Source organism: Pan paniscus, chromosome 6, assembly GCF_029289425.2.
Source record: "Pan paniscus chromosome 6, NHGRI_mPanPan1-v2.0_pri, whole genome shotgun sequence".
Lineage (NCBI taxonomy): Eukaryota > Metazoa > Chordata > Mammalia > Primates > Hominidae > Pan > Pan paniscus.
This window is the reverse complement of record NC_073255.2, coordinates 143697024-143721278: the sequence shown is the minus strand read 5'-3', so window position 1 is coordinate 143721278 and position 24255 is coordinate 143697024. Positions and strand designations below refer to the sequence as shown.

Sequence of the window (24255 nt, the reverse complement as noted above, 5' to 3'; positions counted from 1 at the left end):
AACTTGCCCTTAGCTGCCAAACTATGTGCCCCAACAAATAAACAAAGTAGGCTGGGCATGATGGCTCACACCTAGAATCCCAGCAATTTTGGCGATTAACTGGCTCATGCCTAGAATCCCAGCAATTTTGGCAACTGTCATGGTGTCTTTCACAATCTTGATCATTCCTATAGAAGGATGAAGAGTCTAATGGAGATTGTGGGCTAGTGCCTGGCCCAGAGAAGGAAAGGCTATGTTTTTGTTGAGTGAAGGGCAGAGAGGTTTTTTTTGACCAGAGAGCTATTTTCCAGGTCCACACTGTTGGTTTTCTTATGAGGAAGGGAAAGAAAAGGAGAAGACTGTGAAAGTTGTGTGGGAGGCTGAGGTGGGAGGATTCATTGAGCCAAGGAGTTTGAGGCCAGCGTGGGTAACATGGCAAGACCCCATCTCTACAAAAAATATAATTTGCCAGGTATGGTGGTGCGCACCTATAGTCCTAGTTACTTCAGAGGCTAAGGCAGGAGGATTGCTTGGGCCTAGGAGTTTGAGGCTGCAGTGGGCTGTGATCGTGCCACTGTATTCCAACCTGGGCGATAAAGCAAGGCCTCATCTTAAAAAATTAAAAAAAAACAAAACCACAAAGTACATAAAGGGCAAAGGCAAACTTTCACTCAAAATGAGAGGACCAACAGGGTAATTTTTGTGTTTTTAAAGTGTCCATCTTCAAACAATTCAAAATATTCTACAGATTTATTTGAAATTTAATAAACTTGCAAAAAGTTTGAAGGATTTCTCTTTTTCTTTTCTAAAATACCTCCTGGACAAAACATAGATCATTCTTGAAAGCAAAGCAAAGGCAAAGCAAAGGTATTCCTGTTTCTATATTAGAAATAAGTAAAAACAGAAACTTATAATTGGAAACATGACCAGTTTTAAATAGGCTACCTTGAAATCAATGTAATTTGTCTACTTCAAATAAACCATATTAAGTATTAGAAATTATTACCTCTACAACACTGACCAACTAGAATCTGGAGAATATTACTTTACAGACTTGTGAAGCTAAAGTTTATCTAGAAATGTTAGAAAATATGAAAATAATTAGCACTGATATATTGACCATTCACCTTCTGCCCTAACAGTACTTCACTCTTGTCACTTACCTGCAGGATTTCTGTGGTGACCTACTTGTTCATCTTTCTCCTTCCCATCAAATCATTTGCTTGATTTGTTTATGTGCATCAGAGGAGATGTATCTAAAAGAGTGCCTAGAGATGTGCAGACATGTCTATGGGCAGGAATGAAGTGAGTGCTGGGGATAAATATGGCTATTTTCTATGTTATCAGGCTTAGAATGGGGTGTATAAAAAAGACATTAGGTGAGGGAGGTATATCTGGCTACTTGGGAGTGTTAGATATGCAACTTGGACAGAACCATAATGCTCATTAGATTGCATATCTAATATATCTAATAGTCTGCAGCCAAATTCCCCAAGTGAAAACTCTCTATGATGTAATATTTGATCACAACTCATCACTTGAAAGAAGAGAGTGGGAATAGAGCCAGTAGGAGAAAGCATGTTTTTGATGTAATATAGAATTGTTTTCAGAGAATTGAAAACAATCTTAAAATTAGCATACCTGTAAAATAAGCATGTCTTGGCGCAGATCATCACCATGTTTAAAGATAATTCCAATTGTTTCATTTGATAGGGCTGTAGGATCAGCACATTTAAACTCAAGCCACAGTGGTTTTTTCTTGGAGGCCATTACTTTACATTTTTCAATCTGTAAGGAAGCAGTCACATGTTCCCCACACACAATGAATAACGAATATACATGGTGGAGACACAAATTCTCTTGCAAAACATCACTATAAACAACAAGGACAAAGTCCTAGTTGGAAAATGATTTTCAATATTTGGGTAAAAATACAGAAGTTGTTTTGAGCAAATCTGGAAATGCCATGTGAGAGCGAATTCACAACTCTTAAACCAGTGCCTCTCAAACTGTGCTCCAAAGAACCACAAGAGTCTTTGGAAGTGCCTAAGAGGTATGGCAGATCTCACCCTCCCCACGCACACAGAGCTCTGACACTCCCACATCCTCTTTAATAGACAGCAACCTGGCTATTATATTTGTCCGCCTTCTGAGATTTAATTTGAAAAAAGAATTCTAATGCTACCACAATGTCAAAAAAACTATTATTGCAGAATCAGATGCAATAGGCTACATCTAAGAAGATGAAATTTAACAGAAATAAATGGAAAATCTGGCATTTAGGTACAACACGCCCTCCCTCTAAACCTCATACATCTAAATAAATTCAAGGCAGGGGAAATGTGGCTTGGCAGTTACTCACTTAAACATAAAAAAGGTAGGTGTTTCAGGCAAAGGTGAGTTCACCACAGATCAAAATTGTGATGTAGTCATTTAAAGAAGCAAACACAATTTGAAACTGTATTAATATGTCATAATTCCTACCAATCTTTAAATAATGGACAGTGGATAGTGTGTACTTTTACTATAGGGCCAGTTTGCTGGTAATTGTATATAAAATTAAACATTCAGGGGAAGAACTTCCTCATCTTTTCATGTGGCTTTGCTGCTACGGGAGTTGCCGTCCTGCCATAAACAACTAGAAAACTATGCAAAATATATAAAACTCTTTTCAGACATTGAACAGGCAGTGTAGGTCCGTGATCCCCAAGAAAAGGAAGACAAATGAAGTGAGCCCTGTAATTGCCCCAGATTACTGCCTGGGGGCTGTTTCTAGGCTACAGCACAGAGGAAGGAAATCCAGACTGAGCCTAGAGTCCAGCAGTCTTAATTACTGTAACTGAAGTCTCAGAGAGGAGAGAAAAGAGGCAACATAAAAAATTGGTTGAAAAATTTCCAAATTTGATAGACTATAAACTCACAAATTCAAGGAGCTCCATAGACTCCAGCAGCCTAAACACAAAGGAAACCCATACCAGGGTACATCATAATCAAATTGCTGAAAACCAGAAATAAAAAAGAATCTTAAAAACAGCCTGGGGAAAAAGACGTATTATGCAGACACAATCAAAGATAAGACTCATCATCAGAAAATATGCAAGCCAGAAAAAAATGTTACTGCAAGAAAAAAACCAGTCAATCTAGAATTCCATATTCAGGGAAAATATTTTTCAAAAATGAAAGCAGAATAAAAGTGTTTCAGATAAACAAAAGCTGAAAGAATTTATTGTCAGCAAACTTGCAGTAGAAAAGATGTTAGAAGCTCAAGGAAATGTGGACCGATATAAGGCAATAAAGAGTACCAAAAATGGTAAATATGTAGGTAAACAGTTAAAAATTATTTCATCTATTAAGTCTGTTAAGTCTATTTTTTAACTGTTTAGGGCAAAAATAGTAACTTATTGTGCCATTTATAACATATATAGAAGTTAAAATCATAATAAAAATAATGCAAAGGATGCGGGGGTTAATGGAAGTATACTGTTGCCTGTATAAGCACACGTATATGAAGTGCTTTGTTATTTAAACATAATCAAGAATGTGTGGTATTGATGTAAGGACAGACATTTAGATCAGTGGAACAGAACAGAGAATCTAGGTGTAGACCCACACATATACGGTCAGTCGATACTTGACAAAGGTGCCAAGGTAGTTCTCCAGAAAAAACAAAACAAAACAAAACAAAACAAAACAGTCTTTTCAACACGTGGTGCTGAAAAATCTGGATATTCATATTAAAAAATGAACTCTGACCTTCACCTCACACTGTACACAAAAATTAACTCAAATTGGATTGCAGACTTCAATGTAAGAATTAAAACCATAACCCTTCTAAGAAAAAATATCTGCCACATTGAGTTAAACCAGAATTTCTTAACCTTGGCACTGTTGCCATTTTGGGGTGGATAGTGTTTGCTCTGGGGGACTATCCTGTACCCTGCAGGGTATTTAGCAGCATCCCTGGCCTCTACCCACTAGATGCCAATAGCATTCTCCCAGTTATAACCATCAAGAATGTCTTCAGACATTGCCAAATGTCCCTTGGCAGACAGAGGGATTACCCCAGGCTGAGGCACTGGATTAGATAGATTTCTTTTTCATTTCTTTTGAAACAGGGTCTCACTCTGTAGCCCAGGTTGGAATGCAGTGGCACAAACACAGCTCACTGCAGTATCAAACTCCTGAGCTCAAGTGATCCTCCCACCACAGCCTTCCAAGTAGTGGGGACTATGGCACGTGCCACCATGCCCGGCTATTTTTTTTTATTTTTTGTAGAGATGGAGTCTCGCCATGTTGCCCAGTCTGGTCTCGTACTCCTTGCCTCAAGTGATCCTCCCGCCTTGGCTTCCCACAGTGCTGGAATTACAGGTGTGAGACACTGTGCTAGTCCTAGACAGATTTCTTAGATAAGACACTAAAAGCACAAACCATTTAAGAAAAAGTTGCAAATTTGACTTAATCAAAATTTAAAGCTTCTGCTTTGAAAGACACCTCTAAGAAAATAAAAAGGCAAGCCACAGACTAACAGAAAATATCTGTAAAATGTATATCTGATAAGGAATTTGTATCCAGTTTATATAAGTAACTCTCATAACTAAAACTAAGGTCCAGGTGCGGTGGCTCACACCTGTAATCCCAGCACTTTGGGAGGCCGAGGCAGGTGGATCACGAGGTCAGGAGATTGAGACCATCGTGGCTAACACGGTGAAACCCTGTCTCAACTAAAAATACAAAAAAAAAAAAAAAATTAGCTGGGTGTGGTGGCGGGCACCTGTAGTCCCAGCTACTTGGGAGGCTGAGGCAGGAGAATGGCATGAACCTGGGAGGCGGAGCTTGCAGTGAGCTGAGATCGTGCCTCTGCACTCCACCCTGGGCGACAGAGCGAGACTCTGTCTCAAAAAAAAAAAAAAGAAGGCAACCCACCTAAAAAACTGGTGAAATATTTGAATAGAAAATTTTCAGAAGAATGTACTCTAATGGAAAATGAGCACATAGAAAGACACTCAACCTTATTATGGAAATGCAAATAAAAACAATAGTGAGATACCACTTCATACTCATTTGAATGGCTAAGTTTAAAAAGACTGATGATAACAAGTGCTTGCTAGGATGTGAAACAACTAGAACTCATCGTATACATTGCTGGAATTTAAATGGTATAACCACTTTGGAAAAATGGTATCTTGTAAAATTACACACACACACCATCTGACCCAACTACCCCACTGTTAAACATTTACTCAAAAAATGAATGGAAAACAAACTGTGGTATATCCATACAAGGGACTACTACTAAGTCATAAAAAGAAACAAATTACTGATACATACAATAACATGAATGAATCTTAAAAGCATTATGGAAAGTAAAATAATTCAGATATAAAACTATATACTATATGATTCCTCTTAATAAAAGTCTAGAAAAGGCATTTTATGATAGAAAGTAGATCTGTTGCATTATCAGAGAGAATGGGAGGAGAAAAAGGACTAACTGCAATGGGACATGACAGAACTTTTTCTGTAACATGTCTATGGAAATGTTCTAGATCTTGATTGCGGTGGTGGTTATATAATTGTATACATTTCTCAAAACTCACTGAATTCTACTTTTTTTTTTTTTTTTTTTTTTTGAGACGGAGTCTTGCTCTGTCACCCAGGCTGGAGTGTAGTGGCGTGATCTTGGCTGACTGCAGCCTCCACCTCCTAGGTCCTAGTTCAAGCAATTCTCCTGCCTCAGCCTCCCGAGTTGCTGGGATTACAGGAATGCACCACCATGCCTGGCTAATTTTCTTTTGTATTTTTTAGTAGAGACGGGGTTTCACCATGTTGGCCAGGCTGGTCTTGAACTCCTGACCTCGTGATCTGCCTGCCTCGGCCTCCCAAAGTGCTGGGATTACAGGCGTGAGCTACTGCGCCTGTTCCCTGAATTCTACATTTTAAATGGGCAATTTTTATTGTATACAAAGAATATCTCAAGCTGATTTTAAAAAATATGGAAGGGAAATTATCTGGTATTGAGGCTTTCATAACCAGTGATTAGACAAGAGCTTATGAGAAACCCATCCAGAGACTCTCCAGCTTCCCTGTCTCTGCATAAACATTAGCTTTTAAGTACTGGGCCCCAGCAAGCACGTTAGACATCTTCAAGACATAAAGACCACATGGAGACATCCAAGTGATACCTACTGCCAGCGCTCCTGCTTTCAGTCCAGGATCATATGGAACTCTAAAGCTTTCGGGGAGTTGAGAATTCTGCAGGTTTTCAAGCTTTTGTTTAAGTTGTGAAATAACTGTAATTGTCAAAAAGTACACAAGAGTTATGTGAGTTCCAGAAATCATCAATATTATCTATTACATTTCCTGAGAACACATTTATTCATAGCATTCTATATATTTGTTCTGGTGTAGAGCAGGAGAAATGTGGGTGGGCCCTGCCTTTGAGGAACTAACCATATGAGGCGGCAAGATACATTGGGCTTAAGGTGAGCAACATAACCATGTACACATACTACAACAGGGGACAGAAATATGTGAATATATGTGGGATAACACATAGACACCAACACAATCCAAGTAGAGAAGTATGCTCTGAGGGTGATGCTAAGGAATTAATACTGTAGTTTTCTTTCCAGCACATTAAACTTTAAACTACCATCTGATTTGAGGAACAGACATTTTAAGAAAATAATACATGGAATTTGGTTAGGGTTCTGTAATTTCTTTTCAGAAGAGGAAGTTAGGTTCTGTAGAGAAGTAGAGAAGATGGATGTGACAGCCTTAAAATTCTAAAGGCAAAATATGTGAATTAAAAATTACTGGATAACTGACAGAATGAGGGTCAGTACAAATGTTTTCCTTTCTTAAAATGCAAATAAAATATTATTATTACCATCATCATTTTTAGGAGGAAGCATTGTAAGAATCAAAGGGAGAAAGAAATTTTAAATATTCAGGAGTTTAAAATACTGGTTGAGTACATGAAGTGTCTATGTAATGAGCCATAGTGCTAGGTCTAGGTATATAAAAATGAAAAAGAGATATTCTCTAGATTCAAGGTTGATACAGTTTACCAGACCAGGAAGATATGTTAAAGACTTTAATTTAATGTAGTATCAATCAAAATCTACAGAAATACAGAGAAGGAGTGATTAATTTTCCTAGGGCAGGGGCAGGTTTTCTTAGGGTAGGAATAAGATATTGGAAACGGCTTGAGAGAGAAGGTGGTGTGTGTGTGTGTGTGTTTATTATCTTTATGCACACACACACACACACACAGATACAGAGTCGTCTCTTGCTGTCTGTAAGGATTGGTTCCAGGACCTCCTGCAGATATCATAATCCATGAATGCTCAAGCCCCTGATATAAAATGGTATAGTATTTGCATATAACCTATGCACTTCCTCCCATATACTGTAAATCATCTCTAGATACCTATAATATCTGATACAATGTAAATGCTATGCAAATAGTTGTTACACTGTACTGTTTAGGGAATAATGACAGGAAAAAAAGTCTGTACATGTTCAATGCAGATGCAATTTTTTTCCCAAATGTTTTCTATCCATGCTTGGTTGAATTTACAGATGTAGGACCCCAGATAGGGAAGAATGAATGTATCTCTATATATCACTCTGAGATATATAGATGAAGAAATGCCAAAAAATTAAAATAGCCTCTCAAAAATTCATCATTTTATAAGACTGTAAACTTGAAAACTGTATGTGCATATTCAGAGATGTGAAGAAAAAGGTAAAGATTGGGAAATATCTAATCTTTGTGTATGCAACTGTTCTTAAAAACTACATCTTACATCTGCATAATGCTGCTTAATTTTTCAGTTAAGAATATGTAAATCTATAGTTAAAAATTATGAACTTGTAAAAGGAGAACTTTAAATTTGTTTACTCCATGCAGACAGAAAACTCAAAAATGTGTTCTTGGTGCCTTCAGGAGGATGCAACTTGGATTCCAGGAAGAAAAAGAATTATAGGAACAATGGCATTTGGAGATGAAGGCATTTGGAAAGAGAACACAGAAAATATAGCCACCGTACCTTGGGAACTGACGTCATACTTTTCAGCAGAGAGCGATTTAATATCAAGGGTGACTTTTTGTAACATCTCGATTACTTGGACTTGTTGGGTAAAGTCGTGCAGCATGGCTGTGCCACAGCCCCTCAGATAGGCTTCCAGAATCACAGCGAACCTCTGCTGATAGTGTCTGGACTGGGCTATCTCACTTCTCAAGAACCAAAACAAAAAGTGACCAATTCTTTTGTTCTGAGGGCAGGTACAAGAAAGTTGAAATTATTATGACTAATGCTTTAGGTCTACCAGTTAATTCTTGGCAACTTAAAATTTCACGCTATTATCAAAATGGAAGTACTTACTCTTAAACCACGCTTCAGCAGAAATCTGGCAAGGGCGCTATCATGGTATGGTTCAAATTTCACAGCCTAAAGGAAGAACACATTGGCATTTGTAGGACTGTACTCTATGTCGTTGAATCAGGGAAAAGGAAATGGAGAAGAACTGGTGCTCTGCTTTACTGGGTCTTCACGGCTAGAAAGATGAAAATCTTAACAGTCACTTAAGTTTAATCCTGTCTGTTAGAGGACACTTAGGACCAGACTGAACCACTTGCTTAAGATCATAGAGCAGCCGATGACATAACTGGGATTAGAGGCTGAAACTTTTGACTCACAGTCATGTGCTGCTGATAAATTCAAAGGTGAAGAGGTGAGGGAATTTGCTCTAATTAGGTCTTACTGGTTTTGTTGGAGGGGTAGAGGGGGAAGATGGAGACACTGTAACCAATCTATAAAGTGGAAGGTAAGAGGGAATGTGAGAAAGAAAATGGACAGTGGAGATATAGTATAATACACGTAAGGAGAAAAATATTTGTTAGATGGAAAGATCCTAAAAGCCCTATAGCTTCCCTTTTCGGCATCTCACTGGCAAGTCACTGAACTGTCTCACAGGTCCTTAACTACAAGTAAACAGTGGCTCTAGATCAATCCACACAGAGCAATCCCTACCCTCTGCCACACTGTGGTGTGTACAGAGCTTTCTGTCCAAAAGTCCCTGATTTTATGTTTTCTTAAGTATAATTTGATCTTCGTTTTTAGTGTTTAGTAATTTTCATATCACTTGGCTGATGTTAGAGAATATTGACTTAGTACAGCTCCATTACTGACGAGGAAGAACTGATAAAATGTAAAAAACACAATTAAATCTTGTGAGTGCATAGGTGTTTCATTGTTCTCTGTGCTTTTCTGTAAGTTTGAAATAGTTCATAATTTTAAAAGCAGCAACACTAACAAACATTGTTCAGATTATTATAAAAGCATATATAAAGTTAGAGGATAGATGTCATATGTAAACATGAAGAGAGACTTAATATTAAATATCTCAGAGTATACACTTTATGAATAGAAATGGTGTACCCTTTTTTCCTAAGGAATGGAAGAAATTCACATTCTAGTTTATATTTTAGGAACTGGAGGCTTCTTGGAAGGATTTATAATTCTTCCTCTGGTTTTCCAGTTTGGACATGATCACTAGTGGCTTCATCATGTTTCAATTATACAAGTGTTTACAAAAATGCTTTTCAAAAGTATGGTCAAATAGGTGCCACTGTAGCTGCATCAAAGGCCTTAATTCTGAGAATGTGGTCTTTTAGCCACCAGTACTCATTTTCGCAATGTTTTAAGTTTCTAAGCCAGATGTGAGTCTTTCTGACCTTCTTCAGGTTTCACTTCTGTAAAGACAGTGCAGATCTCAACTAGGAGACCATTTTGATCAGGAATGAGTCATTTAGCCATAGCTGAAAATGTCTCAAGTAGTTTTACAAATGACTATTCTTCTTCAGATTTAAGACCACAAATTCAATGTTAATATTATGTATTGACCTCTTTCATTTAACACATTTCTAAAAAGAACATTATTCATTTTCCAGCTCTTTGAAGTTTACTTGTGAACATGACAATGAAAAATAATTCCTGTTAGCCTTGGGGTTTGCAACAGAGCTCATCCAAGTTTTTTTCATGTTGTTTCTGTTATGGAGAGCTAGAAAACTGAAGATTCTTTAATTATTCTAAAATTCTTCAGTGTTATACAAATATCTCAACTAGTGAAAAAACTACTGAATATATTTAATGGATGAAAACAAAGCCAAATGTAATGTTTCAAGTATCTAACAGGAAGGTGAAGATTGAGAGTTTAAGTTGAGGCTATCCAAAATGCTTATCAGAAAACTCCAGAACTTCCTATAAATACGGATAGTGATTAGACAGTTTAGTGTGTAAAATTTAGTCTGGCTAATCCTAAAGATCTCAGGTCAAATGTCACTTACTCAGAACTGTCCCTGGGTCTCTTAATCAAAATTAAGTGTCCCTTGGACCCCTGGACTATTTTCTCATAATACGGTATAGTTTTCCCTAAAGTATTTGTCACAATTTGGTATTAAACATCTATTTGTGTGTGTACTCATTTAATGCCAGTCTTCTCAGTACATGTTGTTGAATTAATGAATGAAGGCTGTGCTCTAAAATAGCATTTCTATTCAAGTTCCTTTACTTCCTTTCCCTTGTCAAGCAGTACAATATAAGTTGAGAACTGCTAAAGTGAGCAGGGGAACTGTTCCCCCTTCTTTCTTTAACTTCTTAACTAAACCTTAGAAAAATCACTTGTCCTCTCAGGACCCCAGGGAACATCATGAGAAACGGAGTAGAAATACATACAGTCCTGTACCTATCTGCAGAGAGGAGCCGTCAAGACTCTACCCAGATATGAGATATTATTCTGTGAACTGTAACAGACATACACAGAGAATAAGACCTTTTATCTCTAGCCCCAGAATCCTGACACCAGACTGATGAAGGATATGGTGGTGGATTTGTGAAGGATTTGGGGTAGTGAAAAGAGCAGGATCTGGAGGCAGACCTCCTGGGTTTGAATTCTGGTCTACCTCTTTCAAAGTATGTGACCTTGGGCACATTACTTAGCCTCTTTGTACCTCAGTTTCCTCATGTAAAAAGTGCAAATGTCAATTTGACCTCCATCACAGTTATTGGAAGAGTTAAATGAGATAATACACTGAAAGCATGTCAGTCACTTGGAGCCTTGGCACAAGAAAGCATTCAGTAAGTGCAATCTATCATTAAAATAATAAATGAGAACAAAGTATTCCCACAGGGCCAATTCTCCTAAAAACGTGAAGTACTAATGTCTGCAAAACCCTTGTCAGCAAACCCTCCAAGACAGTAAAAATGTACATGGAACAGTTTACTACTTTTTGAGGCAGCTTCATCATATCTACTTTTGCTGATGATGAAGCTCTGAACAAAGGGCATTTGATGACAACTGAATGGAGTGCCTGTGCATATGCAAATCAATTCCTTTTGAGAAGGCTTCCATTGATAACACCAACATCCCCTACCTGGACCAATTGTAGAAGGTAATGCAGAACATCATCGTCCTCCAAGCTCTCCAGTTTCTGAACTGCAATGGCTCTTACATTTTCATCTGAGAAGTTGCAGTCCAGGAGTTGCATTGTTAACCCAACATCCAAAGCACTTTGATCCCAGACTTCCCTTCTGGCCAACAATTGGTATGTTTTGGCCACAATTTCTTGCTGTCCCCATTTCACTGAACTAAATAGCTTAGGATATGCTTTTGGGTGCTTAAGGCTTTCGTATCTAAAATGCCAGAGCAATTCTTTGTCCTCTGCTGTGAGAGGGTTAAGTGGATCAGTGGCTATGATCGCCTCCAATTGCTTGCGAAGCTGGTTGGGCATTTCTGCTCGAACCCGGTCCCCTTCCGGGTCAGGGGTGGGTTGATGCTTAGGCAGGGCTATCGGGTGGCAGTAATTGTCCAGAAGAATGGAGATGGACATTGAGTTCTCCTTGTCTGGGTTAGTGGCAGACGTGAGTTTGTCAGCATTGAAGCTTCCTTGGTCTTCTCCCTTCCCAGATATCTGCCACATGTGGAGGACGTATTCTCCACGGCGCAGGAGGAAACGGTGGTCTATCAGCAGCAGGTTCACATAATAGAGAAGCTGAACTTTGCCCTTGGACTCAGAACTGGGGGACTCTGCAGAGGCCTTGCTGGACAATGCTGGAGCTTTACCGCAGTAGATCTGGAGGTTCAGTAGAGCCCCTTTGGGCAAGTCTTTGATTTTGATACTGAACTCAAGCCACACATTCCACAGCACCTCCTCTGTGAAGGGTTTGGGGCTGGTTCTCCTTTGGCAAAGGACTTGTTGCCCATGCTGGATGTTTGCCTCTACAAAAACTGTGAGGTCGGTGTTCCGAGGCAGGACGGGGATATCAATGCCTCTGATCTTAACCCTGAACTTGCGGTCGCAGTCCCACAGGGACACGGTGAACACACTCTCGTGGTCCTTGCCGTGGATGGTAAGCTGCTCATGGTAGCCGGTGACTCCCGTGCAGTCGTCCACCAGCGGCCACTCTTCCTTCCTCACCTCGTCTAGGGCCGGGTCTGGAGGCGTGTCCAGTACCACGTGAATCTCTTCTCCGTTCTTGAGGCAGTGCCTCACCCACTGGAAGTTTTTGATGGGCGTTTCGCCCACCAGGTACTCATCCCGGCCACAGACGCGCAGCACAAAATCCTGTTCGCTTTGGCTTTCGGGAATATCCATCAGAGATTTCTTCTTGGCCATCTTGGTGAAGAAGCTCTGCAGGATGGCGCCGGGGGTGTCGTCGGGTGAGACCTTAATGGTCTGGCTGGTGGTGCTGCGGTGAATGACGATGAAGATGCAGTTGTTGGCAATCTTCTTCCACAGGTACTCCGGGAGGGGCTTGGACGTCACCCACGGGTGCATGGCATAGAGCTTGGGGTCGCGGCTGGCCACCTCCGCCATGCGCGGGGTCACCAAGCCACGGCGCGTGAACTCCAGCTCATCGTCGTGCACGTTGCTGACGTCAGTGACGTCATAGCCAATCAGCGCCGTGAGCTGCCGCTGGAAGGCTTGGGACTCCTCGGAGGGCGGGTGCCGCTGCACCAGGTGGATCTGGCCCGGGCTCCGGTGCGTGGCCTTCCAGTAGCGCAGGCAGTCCAGAGTCTGCACCACCTGGTACTTGTCGTAGATCTCGTACCACTGCCCCTTCTTCTGATAGAGCAGGAGGAAGTGATCCGGCCCCAGCCGGTGGTAGAAGTCCGCCGCCACGCTGGTCTCCAGCGCTCGCAGCCACACCTGGGCCTTCATCTGCTCCACGTTGCCGTGGCCGGCCACGTGCAGCAGCGCCGTTTCGGGGCTCTTGCATTTGCGCTGGCTGGTGGGCAGCACGAACTCGATGGGGATGAGCTCCATGGAGGACAGGCTGGCCGCAGCACTGCGCGGCTTCATCCTCCGGCGCCTTCGGCAGTTGTCCTCTCTCAGCACCACGGGCTGTTTATAGTTCTCCAGCTCCATGCCCTATGCGACCTGGGAGCGGAGGGACACAGGGATTTGTCACAAGAAAGGCACTTTCCCCTTATATTTTCTGGTGAGATGAGGGAAGAGGAGGTATAGGCGGCGTACATGTGCACAGGGACCCAGAGGGACCAAGTATTTTAAACTGGAAGCACTACAGCCCTTCAGAGCGTGGGCTTTGGAGTCGGGCCGGTGAGTCCTGGCCCAGCCACTTACTTTCTGGGTGATTTGGGCTGTTTAATCTCTGAGCCTGTTTCTCATCTCCCAAACTGGTTAGTAATGAATGCCCCAGAGGGAGAGTTAAATAAAGTAATACTTGTTCAATATGGGTGACAGGTATATGGGGGCTTATTGGTCGTTCTACTTTTGTATACTTTGAAAATTTTAAAGAGGTAGGTAAAACACTCATCCAGCACAGTGCATGACACATTATAATGGCTCAGAATGGACATTGTTCTTAAACATACTGAAACATATAGATTACTAAAATAGTACAGTTAAGGATCAAGTCGCAGTTTACAAGGTGCAACACGAGATGCCAAAAAACCTCACTCTGAAAACAGGCCTTTAACTTACTTCCTCTTTGTTAAGTCTCACACTTCTTGGAACCCAGACATCTCACCCAGCCTTGCTTCACGTTGCCTGTTTTCAAACTGCCTGGACCTAGGATCTACTCCCTAATAAATTTCCTGCCTCTTGGTTTCATTTTTTCTTTCTAATTAGGAAAGCAAGTCATTTCATTTGTAAAGCTAAAACATATCGGAATTAGTAAAGTCACAGTCAAAACCATTTGCAGATATGTAAAATTTTGAATCATGGAATTTGTCAGCATTCTGGCTGTCACTGCTATATTAGGGCAGTATCTTAGAAGAGTCACCCAAGGCTGTACTCTCCCAATAGGAACATTTAGGTAATTTTAACATTGTTTAATTAATTAATTTAAATTCATTTGATCTGTCTCTACTTAATAATGGAGGAGCTACAGGATGGAAGGCAGGATTTCTGGACTCCAGTGACCTTCTGTTAAGACCCCCAATCATTTAACTTCTTTTTTGCTCTAATATTTTCATTTTTGTAACACAAATTCACAAATTTATTCTCATTAACCTACTCACTCTTTCCACAAAATTCAGTAAGTACCTACCCTTCACAAAGCACCTAAGTATAAATGGGATATACTGCAATAGGAAATCCTTCAAATAATAATTGAAATTTGAAAGGTATTGACACTGAAAGATTAGGTATTTTGCTTTCAATGTTTAGTATCACTACATTGTAATACATTATATTCTAAACGAATCAATTATTGAAACAAAAAATTAATGTTTCAGAAAATATCGTTTACTCTCTTAAATAACTAATGTTAGACTTAAAACTACATTATTTCCTTAAGAAATAGTGGAGCATTTGATGTATACCAAAAAGGAGAGCTTGATAAAAAGATAAGAAAGACAAATTTCATTTGATCCAAACTTATGTTCAAATCTTGGCTTAACTTTTAAAACCAATATTCCCTCTCTTAAAATATGAAGTTATACTTAGTAAGTGAAACCAACTGTCCCAAAGAACTGTCTCTTGTGGCTTAAAACATTCATTTTGGTCTTTTGCTACATTATAGAATAACTAACAAAGAAGAGAACTGTAAGATACATTGATATTGACACTAACTTGAAATAAAACATGTCCAAATTTAGGCAGCATATAAATACACAGCAATAACTTCTGCCTCAGTGATACCAAACGATCTTATAAGATGCAGAGGAAAACAGGCTGACTAATACTCACTGGTTTCCTTCATGGTTGAGGCTATGAAGCTTTCCCCTTTTATGAGAAGATGTTGGAAACACTGTAAGTACAGTAATCTTGAAGCATGCACTTGTAGGAATATGAAGCCTGGCTGCCGTGCCCTCCCTTTTCCTCCCAAAACAAAAACAAAAATGTGATGCACCTGCAAAACTATTGCCGGAACCTTGTAGATATCCACAATACAGGTTGGACTAGACAATGAAACACAGACATTTGGTGGTAGTATCATCTCAAGAACCGACAACAGTTTCAGATAATCTAGCCGAGAAGGAAGTGCCACTATTCCGAGTCAGACCCCACAAAGAGCAAAAAATAGAAGGAAGCAATACCTGATAAAGCAGCGGAGGCGATGATGCTGAAGGATCATTTGTTTAATTTTTGAAAACAAAACAAATTCAAACCTACCCAGTGTGCGTCTAAATTCTTCCGCTTTTCTGGGGCTCCCTTCATATCCAGATGCAGAGGAAGTGTTGCAGTTACCAGGAAGGAAGTTTTAACCAAGTTGATTATACGTGTGATTGCTCATTTTAAAAGTGTCAGAAATGCATTTCCTGTTTTAGCATAGACAGGGTAGGAGTATGAGACTGAGCAATGTTTACCATGGTTTTTCTTTTCTTTTTTTTCTCTTTGAACTAATTTTTCAAAAATTGTGATACCGAGACAAAATGACATAAATCCAAACCAAAATTACCCATTATGAGACATAAACATATGAAATATCTTTGTAGCTAGTTCTAAGAGCCACAGTATTAGGTATCTTATTAGGAAGACTTTTACCAGTCAAATTAAACTCATTCCCCTCCTGGGAATTCAAAAGAATCCTTGTTCACACACGCTAACTGAGGGGTGGGGGAAGAGAAACCTAGTCATCTTGAGGACTAAGTTATCAAGCTGAAAATTTTTAAAGCCATGGTCTGCGAGCTCACTTCCTTAGCTTGGTGAGAGCTTTCTCTATTTTTTCAGAGCATTTGGGGCCTAAAATATCACTGGCTCAAACTGAAAGCACTGCAGCATGTGCATGTGTGTATATAAATGTGACATACTGCAGTAAGTAACCCTTCAAATAATGGTTGAAATGCTAAAAGTATTAAAATTGAAAGATGAATAAAAAGGTATTTTGATTTTAATACTAAGTACCACTACATTGTAACACATTATATTCCAAACAAGGATCAACTATTGAAACAAAAATTAATGCTTCAGAAAATATCCTGTGTTGAGGATGGAGCCTTAATGTCAGCAATGACTGATTAATTGACTGTAGACAAAACAGAAGGAGGTTGCCTGTTATCATGGGGAAATTGGGGAGCTGAACACTGTTACAGCATCAGGCAGATTCCATCCTGGGAGGTGGCCCCTGATTCCTATGGGAGTAGAGAATGCATAGAAAAGCCATCCTGAATCATTTTTAGAGTAGCGTTGTATCTTCCAGGTGACCTCAGTTCTTTCTAGAACCTCCAAGCATCCTGAACCAGCGCCCCCTCCCTCCATCTCAGAATTCCCTGTGCTAGAGTTCATCCTCCAGTCGGGGTGTTGAGGGACTCCAGCTGAGCTTCAAGGGCAGCAGATAGAATGGAGTTGACCTCACAAGTCTCTTGGAGGTATGTAATTAAGAGTTCCTCTGAATTACTCTGATATTGAGATAAATGATTGATTTGACTTATTTCCTTTTACATATGCCACTTGGGTTTTAACTTTTAAATAGCACTGTAATAGTTGACATCAGCAGGCAAATAATTTAATTCAAAGGCTGCCTCCCAAATATTTAGAGGGGTCTTATCAGCTTCTCAAAGTATATTCCTATATAGGAATACTCCCTTAGGAGGCTGGCAGCTTTAGAAGCGCCAAGGCTGGCTTTCTTGGTTGGTCCTGAGGGAAGATCAACACACTGTAGCCACCAAGCCATGATGTGAGAGCTTGCCAAGCTGTGTTTTACCCAGAGTGTGTGGGAGGGTTCCTGGGGGTGGGTGGAGTGGGAGGAGGTTTGAGGGTGGGAGGGCTGACCTCAGAGGGACCATGAGCTTGGCCAGCCCTGTTCCCCAGACCATTCAATAGATCCCTTCCCTGTCCTGGCTCAGTCACTTCCAGGGGGCCAAGTCCCAATCTGGCACTGCACATACACACACATGCCACATTATTCCAGAAACACGAGACTCAGCCTCTTGGCCCTGCCTGCTTCTGAAGGAACTATTCAGCTAAGTTTGATTAGGCAAAGGATTTTCTGTTGTATGACTAAACTGGAAAATACGTCAGGTTTATTGGTGGCTTGAGATTAAAAGTACCCTGCTCTTCCCCAAATCTTAATATAGCCGCTAAAATTTGACTATCTGTAGTAAATGTTCCCAGTAAGAAGTAATGGCAAAGATTTCCTTCCTCTGTGGATACTTCCTCCATGTAGAGGCATCCTTTACAAGTAAGAATATTTTATATCCCCAGAATATTTAGAAGACCTTCAGTCCTCATTAATATCCCATTTTAATAATATTTTTCCCTTCTGTGAATCTGTGGACACAGAAATCATTTTGGTTGGGAAAAAAAAACACAATCAAAGACTCTGACCTTCTATATCATATCAGTGGTCACAGCAATGACAAGATAGAACAGTTTAGAAAATAAGAACACAGTAGGAAGTATCAGTGATCAATAGACATTAAAAATTATTTGTTTTGAGGAAGGCTCTTTGCAACAGCCTTCAGAGAGATTATTTATGGTCTACTTGGAGAGACAGAACATGCAGAGGAAAGAATAACATGTGCAATGCGTTAGCATATGCAGTCCAAGCGGTTTAACTGTGTGATGTAACTTTCATTATGCAAGCCAACAGTTTACTGGAGGAGTTCACTTTGGGTGAGATTTGAAAATTTTTGTTTTAAATGTGCAGGGGAAGGTCCAGGATTCAAGGCAAGAGGAATCACAGGGGCAAGTCCTCAAGCCAGAAGGCATCTGTGGGACAGTGAACAGATCAGTTCACTGAAATGGAGAGTCTGAGAAAGATAGCAGTGTGAGAGACAGGGAGAGACATGGCCAGACAAGTGTGTGCTTCCCATACGTACTTCATGTGTTGCCACATGTAAATAGTGGTGACATGTGTATGGCACACTGGGGTGAACTGAGGAAGCTCCTCAAAGCATGAGACAACGGGTGCATCCCCAAGGACCTCACCGCTTTGGGCATACTGGCTGGGAACTCTGTTATTGGTTATTTACTGTTGGAGTAGCTATGTCACTCAGACTGGAGGGAATCTTTCATCTTGAAAAAACATGATCGTCTTGTCATTTTTTTTTAGCTGAGCTTCAGATTGTTTATACATTGTGATAAAAATGCAAAAAGGCATTTTAATCTAATCTGACAGTTTAGTTCACCTTCATACCTTGCTTTGTTGTCCGAGCACAAAGGCAAACCTTTATGAAGCTGTGCCTGATATTTTTTGGTCTGTATTTGGTAAGATTTAAGAGAAGCATCCTGGTATTGTAGAAACACACACATTCATGAGACCTAGGTTTATTCCTGCACATTCTTTAGGCCTCATATATGCCCCTTCATTTCTTTTGGCTTCCTAATCTACCAAATGATAACAACCACCCTACATATTTCACAGGAAGTTGTTATAAATCTTCAGTTTTCAATGGAACAAAAACTTATCTCACCGTACTATGTAAGATATTATGTTAGATGACTCTAGAAGGTACAGAATTCCAGGTATCAAACACCAACACGACACACAGAGGAAGAAGAGTCCATGCCATCTTGTGTGTTTCTTTTTCAGAGAGAGGAAGACTTTCCCAAAGGTCTTCTGGGTCCCCTTATGTCTCTGGCCAGAATTGTGGCAAGGGCGCATTGATACCTCAGCCAATCAATAGGAAAGGGGATAGAATTATGTGAATGGTTTAAGCTAATCAGAATTTGTCCCCTGAGTTCTGGCTGGCTAGAGAGTGGTGGACACCAGAACCAAATGTCAGGGCTCTGACTGTAAAGACAAATGGGATTAGGGAGGATTGTAGGAGACTGTACCACTGTCTTGATGCCATTAGGAATGTAGGCTATTATTATGCCGTGTGGGTGGAGGGGAGCCACTTCAGGTTCTGAGAAAAGAAGCTATGGGAAATCAGTCACAGTCAACACAACTCCATGGACCTACAGCCAGATCTAGGTCCCTATGGGACCTTCCACTTCGTTCTCCATTCTTAGTATCAGAAACTGACCATTGAGCACATTTTTTATGTTTCCTTGTTTAGTTAAACTTTGACAATACATAGTAGTAAGCACTTCACAAATTTCTGGAAAAGATTTTTCTATAAATTGGTTTTGAAAAATCCAAAATCCTTTGTGTGATACTTTATTTTTATTTTGTTTTTTATTTTTGAGACAGAGTCTAGCTCTGTCTCCCAGGCTGGAGTGCGGTGGTGTGATCTCAACTCACTGCAACCTCCACTTGCCAGGTTCAAGTGATTCTCCTGCCTCAGCCTCCCGAGTAGCTGGGATTATAGGCATGCGCCACCATGCCCAACTAATTTTTGTATTTTTAGTATAGACTGGGTTTCACCACATTGGCCAGCCTGGTCTTGAATTTCTGACCTCAAGTTATCCACCTGCCACAGCCTCCAAAAGTGCTGAGATTACAGGTGTGAGCCACCACACCTGGCCTGCATAATACTTTAGACCTTTTATGATTTATCCCTTATGAACTATCCTTAACTCTCTATTCCAGATTCTCCTCTTCCAATTCCCTTCCATGATTGAATTCCACCAATTTCTGCTCTCATACCTTCTGTGTTCCACCACACCTCTGTGCCTCTGTGTGCCACTCCCTATGTCCTATCCCCTCCCCTCATTCTCTCTCCTCTCCCTCCCCCTTCTCTCATCCCTTCAGCCATTTGACCAGCTCCTGCTTCATTGGTATTCACAGTGAGTAACCTCCACTGAGAGGGCTTTCTGGTCAGGAAAGCATAGGGTTAGGGAAGCTTTCTCCCAATAGTAACCACCACAATAACAATATCACCACCAATAAGTGGAAGCTCTTTTTTAGGGAAGGGTCTCACTCTGTTGCTCAGGCTGGAGTACAGTAGTGCAATCTCAGCTCACTGCAGGCTTGACCTCCCGGGCTCAAGTGATCCTCCCATCTCAGCCTCTCAAGTAGCTGGAACTACAGGTGTGAGCCTCCATACCCGGCTAATTTTTTGTATATTTACTAGAGATGAGATATTGCCATGTTGCCCTGGCTGATCTGGAACACCTGGGTTCAAGTGATCTGCCTGCCTTGGCCTCCCAAAGTGTTGAGATTACAGGCGTGAACCACTGTGCCTGGCTCACAAACTCTTTTATGGCACTTTCTTTGAGTCTTACGTTGATCTAAGAACTTTAGTACATTCATTCATTTAATCCTCACATCCTTCCAAGGAGAGAGGCGCTACTATTGTCTCCACTTACAGGTGCTAAAAGCAAGGCACAAAGAAGTTGAGTGGCTTGCCCTTGGTGCCACAGGTGGTAAGTGGCAGTCATCATAGCACTTCTCCTGGGTGAGGACAGCTGGTGACTGGGCTGCCTCCTCTACCAGACTGGGTTCTTTGAGTGACTGCTCTGTATTGACTCGCTGTATTCCCCAGAGCTTAATATAGTGCTTGCCACATACAAAGCCAGGCCTTGATAAATGTTGGTGGAATGGTTAGTTTGTATAGAGTCTCTCTTTTTGGAAGCCATTGGATTCCTTTGTATTTACAGGAAGCAATGGGAGTACTGAGTGATATTCGCAAAGCCTCCCAGACTAACCAAAACCCAGACAGCCCCTCCCTTCCATGTAACCACGTAACGTAAAACTCTCCAATCTGCCTCCTCTTCAAACCTTGCAATGTGAAACTTGGGAGGAAAATGGTCTGTAGGGTGTGGAACTTAGGAGGGAACCTAGTTTGACATTATAAGAAACCACAATGCTTTAGAAACATCTCCTTTATAGCTCTTATTTGGTCCAATTTAGTAGTTTTCTTTGTTGTTCCATTCCTAATATTGACTGAAGTATAAGACCAAAGACCGTTGGTACCGTGTCCTGTGAGCAAGAAATCCTCCCATGGAATGGATATCCAGACCCATCCCTGAGTCCCTGCCTTCAGAATTACCTGCTTGCTGCTAAGGAATTTTATCTATCTACCTATGCACCTATCTAATCACCTACCTAACTGTCTCATCCACCTCTCACACACACACCATGATCCTGACAGAGACAAAGCTGATTGCAATAAGGGAGTAGTTTCCGAACCAAATCTGTTTCCTTCCTTCATAGGCTTTTCCCTGTTCAAGAGCATAGCAGAGGGTCCTAGGAGAGAGGAAGAATGAGTAGACCAGCTTGGTTGGAGTCTGCTCTCAAATCCCTGGCCCTGAGGCTGGAAGGGAGATTATAATAGGAGCTGCTTCTCAGGCCTTCTTAGGGAACATTGTTCCTTCCAAAGCCCTGGGTTCTCAGCTTTGAGTCTGGCAGGAGTCACATCCAGCTGGAAGGAAGCCAAGAGGGTGCCCCACCTCTCCAGGTTCAGAAAAAGGTCACAGGAGCAAAGCAGGCTTGGGCTGGGAAGTGGGTGTTGGGGCTGGCCGGGAGCCAAGTGCTTTTCTGGCCCCCAGGAGGGTGAGCCGGGTCACTGTGAGGCCACGGCCCTGCACCTCCTTCTTCTTCTTTTCAAGCAAAAATCAACTTTATTCCAGTGGCCTCTGTACTGCTTTGTTCTCTGATGGGTAGACAAGGACCTTGCGGGCCACGGGCACTAGCTCCTGCAGGGACCTAGGGCGGGACAGGAAGGGATCTCTACCTGCCTTGCTCTATACCTAGGAGGAATCTTTTTGCCTTCAAAGATTGGCCTGCATTTTCTGGAATTACCCATCATGTGTGTCTGTTGATTCAAGTGAGAATTTTCTGCAGATTGGGAAATGCCTTGCAGGGTGTGTCTCAGTGAGGGCTCGAGTTCTCCCGGGTGTGCCCCTCTGCTGCCATAGCGGTTCTCATTTTCTTTTCAAATAGATGCCTGGGCAGTCTCCATTCCTCCAGCCTTTTTCATTCTCTCCTCCTCCCCTCTTGCCTCCTTTTCTTTTAAAATAGTATGTACAACCTGAAGGGGAGGAGCTTCTGGGTTGCTGGTAGTTTCTTGATGGGGTGCCGGCCTAGCTTATGATCAGTTTGTGGAAGTTCATGAAGCTTGGCACATACAAAGCTTGTGCACTCAATGATCACTTTTCTGTATGTGAATGTCAAAAATTAATTTTACCTAAAGATTTAAGCTACTTTCCATACTTTTTTTTTTTTTTTTGGAGACAGGTTCTCACTGTATCTCCCAGGCTAGAGTGCAGTGATGCAAACAGGGCTTATTGAAGCCTCCATCTCCCTGGCTCAAGCAGTTCTCCCACCTCAGCCTCCCAAGTAGCTGGGACTAGAGGTGGTGCACCACCATGCCTGGCTAATTTTTAAATTTGTCATAGAAATGGGTCTCGCTATGTTGCCCAGGCTGGTCTCGAACTGCTGGCCTCAAGCAATCCTCCAGCCTTGGCCTCCCAAAGTGCTGGGATTACAGGCATAAGCCACTGTACCTGTCCATACTTTCTTAAACAATTAAGAGTGTTCCTCGCCCACCCCACCCTCCTTTTCCTGCTACATTCTTGCAGACTCCTTTCCATGTGAACCTTGAAGTTTCAAGTGGAGCCTAGTTTGGAATTGTTGGGTTTGCCTCTCACAAGCTCTGCCCTTGGCGTAGTGGCTCCATCTTTATATTAGCTGGGGGCCACAGGTAATTCAGACTCATTTGGAGGGAAAGGGGTCTTCCATTCAAGCTGATGTTGTGGCATTCCATTCAATTATTCATTGACTTATGCAATAAATGAGTGCCATGAGTGCATTGTGTTCATGCATTCATTAAGCATTTGTTATTGAATATCTTATGTAATGGCACATGGAGTTTCTGTGTGCATGGAACTTGAAACCTAGCAGGGCAGAGAAGATGGGCACCTGTCATCATCACAAAGCATGGCATGTAAGAAGTGTCCTCCGGGCTGTACAGGGAAAGGGCTGCAGGAGTCACAGCAGGATGCTGCCCTTTCCAACTGAGCCTTCCAGCAGAAAGGCCGCAGTAGAAGTGGCAGGGAGAACAGCGCAATTCAGCTAGGCAGGGGTGAGGGGAAAGAGCATTCCAGAGAGGGAATAGTGTAAGGCAGCCAAAGTTCAGAAGAGTGAAATTCATTCACTTAAGTAGCCTTGAATGGGAGAGGAGGCCCAAGGAGGGTGGGCTCTGGTCAAGCCATGGTGTTCCTGAGAAGGCCATGGCAAGAAACATGGCCTTCATTTGTAGACATTGGTAAATAATTACGAAGAACTAAATTGAACAGGGTGGAAGTGGGAGTAGGTGAGGGGATGCAGTACATCTCTAAAGACCCCCTGCTTTCTTTTTAAAATCCTGGCTTTATTCAAGTATACTTAACATTCCACCCCCACCCCTGCCAGTTTTAATCTTTGACATAGTTCTCTGAGAAATGAAATAGTCTTAACATATTCATTATGTTATGCTAACTGTGCTGATCGCTGTAACAAAATCTCAGTGGCATATTTCTTTTTCACCCTATAGTCCCATGCAGGTTGGATGGAGAGGAGCTGTTCTAATCATTCATTCTGGACCTGCCTCCTTCTAGTTGGTGGTTCTGATTTTCCCTTGGGCCTTGAGTCCTCCATTCAGTCTGAGAATGGCTCACATTTTTGTGCCCATTTTCCATTGGCCAGAACTCTGTCACCATGACCCATCTAACCATGGGATTGGCTGGGAAATACAGCCTATCTATGTGACTAGAGGGAAAAGAAAATAGGTTTGGCAAACCCATAGCATTATGTTTGCCAAGAAAATACTATACATAATAGAACTTTATGAATATGATAAAATGTAAGTACTATCCTACATCTAATTTCACGTGTTATGAATTCTATCATGAGACACTTAGAATTATAGCCTTCCACCATTAGACAATCATTGATGTCATGATTATATCTTGTCTCTATGTTGAGTGGAAGTGAC

General features: G+C 41.4%; 1 protein-coding gene across 1 annotated transcript in view; it reads right to left on the bottom strand.

Annotated features, from left to right (window-relative positions):
- Window positions 1-15874, bottom strand: part of PIK3CG (phosphatidylinositol-4,5-bisphosphate 3-kinase catalytic subunit gamma) — a 43474-nt gene extending 27600 nt beyond the window's left edge. The window contains exons 1-6 of the mRNA XM_003811195.3: window positions 15550-15874; window positions 11420-13426; window positions 8370-8435; window positions 8034-8259; window positions 6166-6269; window positions 1621-1767 (exon numbers count right to left, since the gene is read on the bottom strand). Of these exons, the coding sequence (XP_003811243.1) occupies window positions 1621-1767; window positions 6166-6269; window positions 8034-8259; window positions 8370-8435; window positions 11420-13414 (2538 nt within the window). The 5' untranslated portion in view covers window positions 13415-13426; window positions 15550-15874. The remainder of the gene's footprint in view (window positions 1-1620; window positions 1768-6165; window positions 6270-8033; window positions 8260-8369; window positions 8436-11419; window positions 13427-15549) is intronic.
- Between the last annotated feature and the right edge of the window lie 8381 nt (window positions 15875-24255).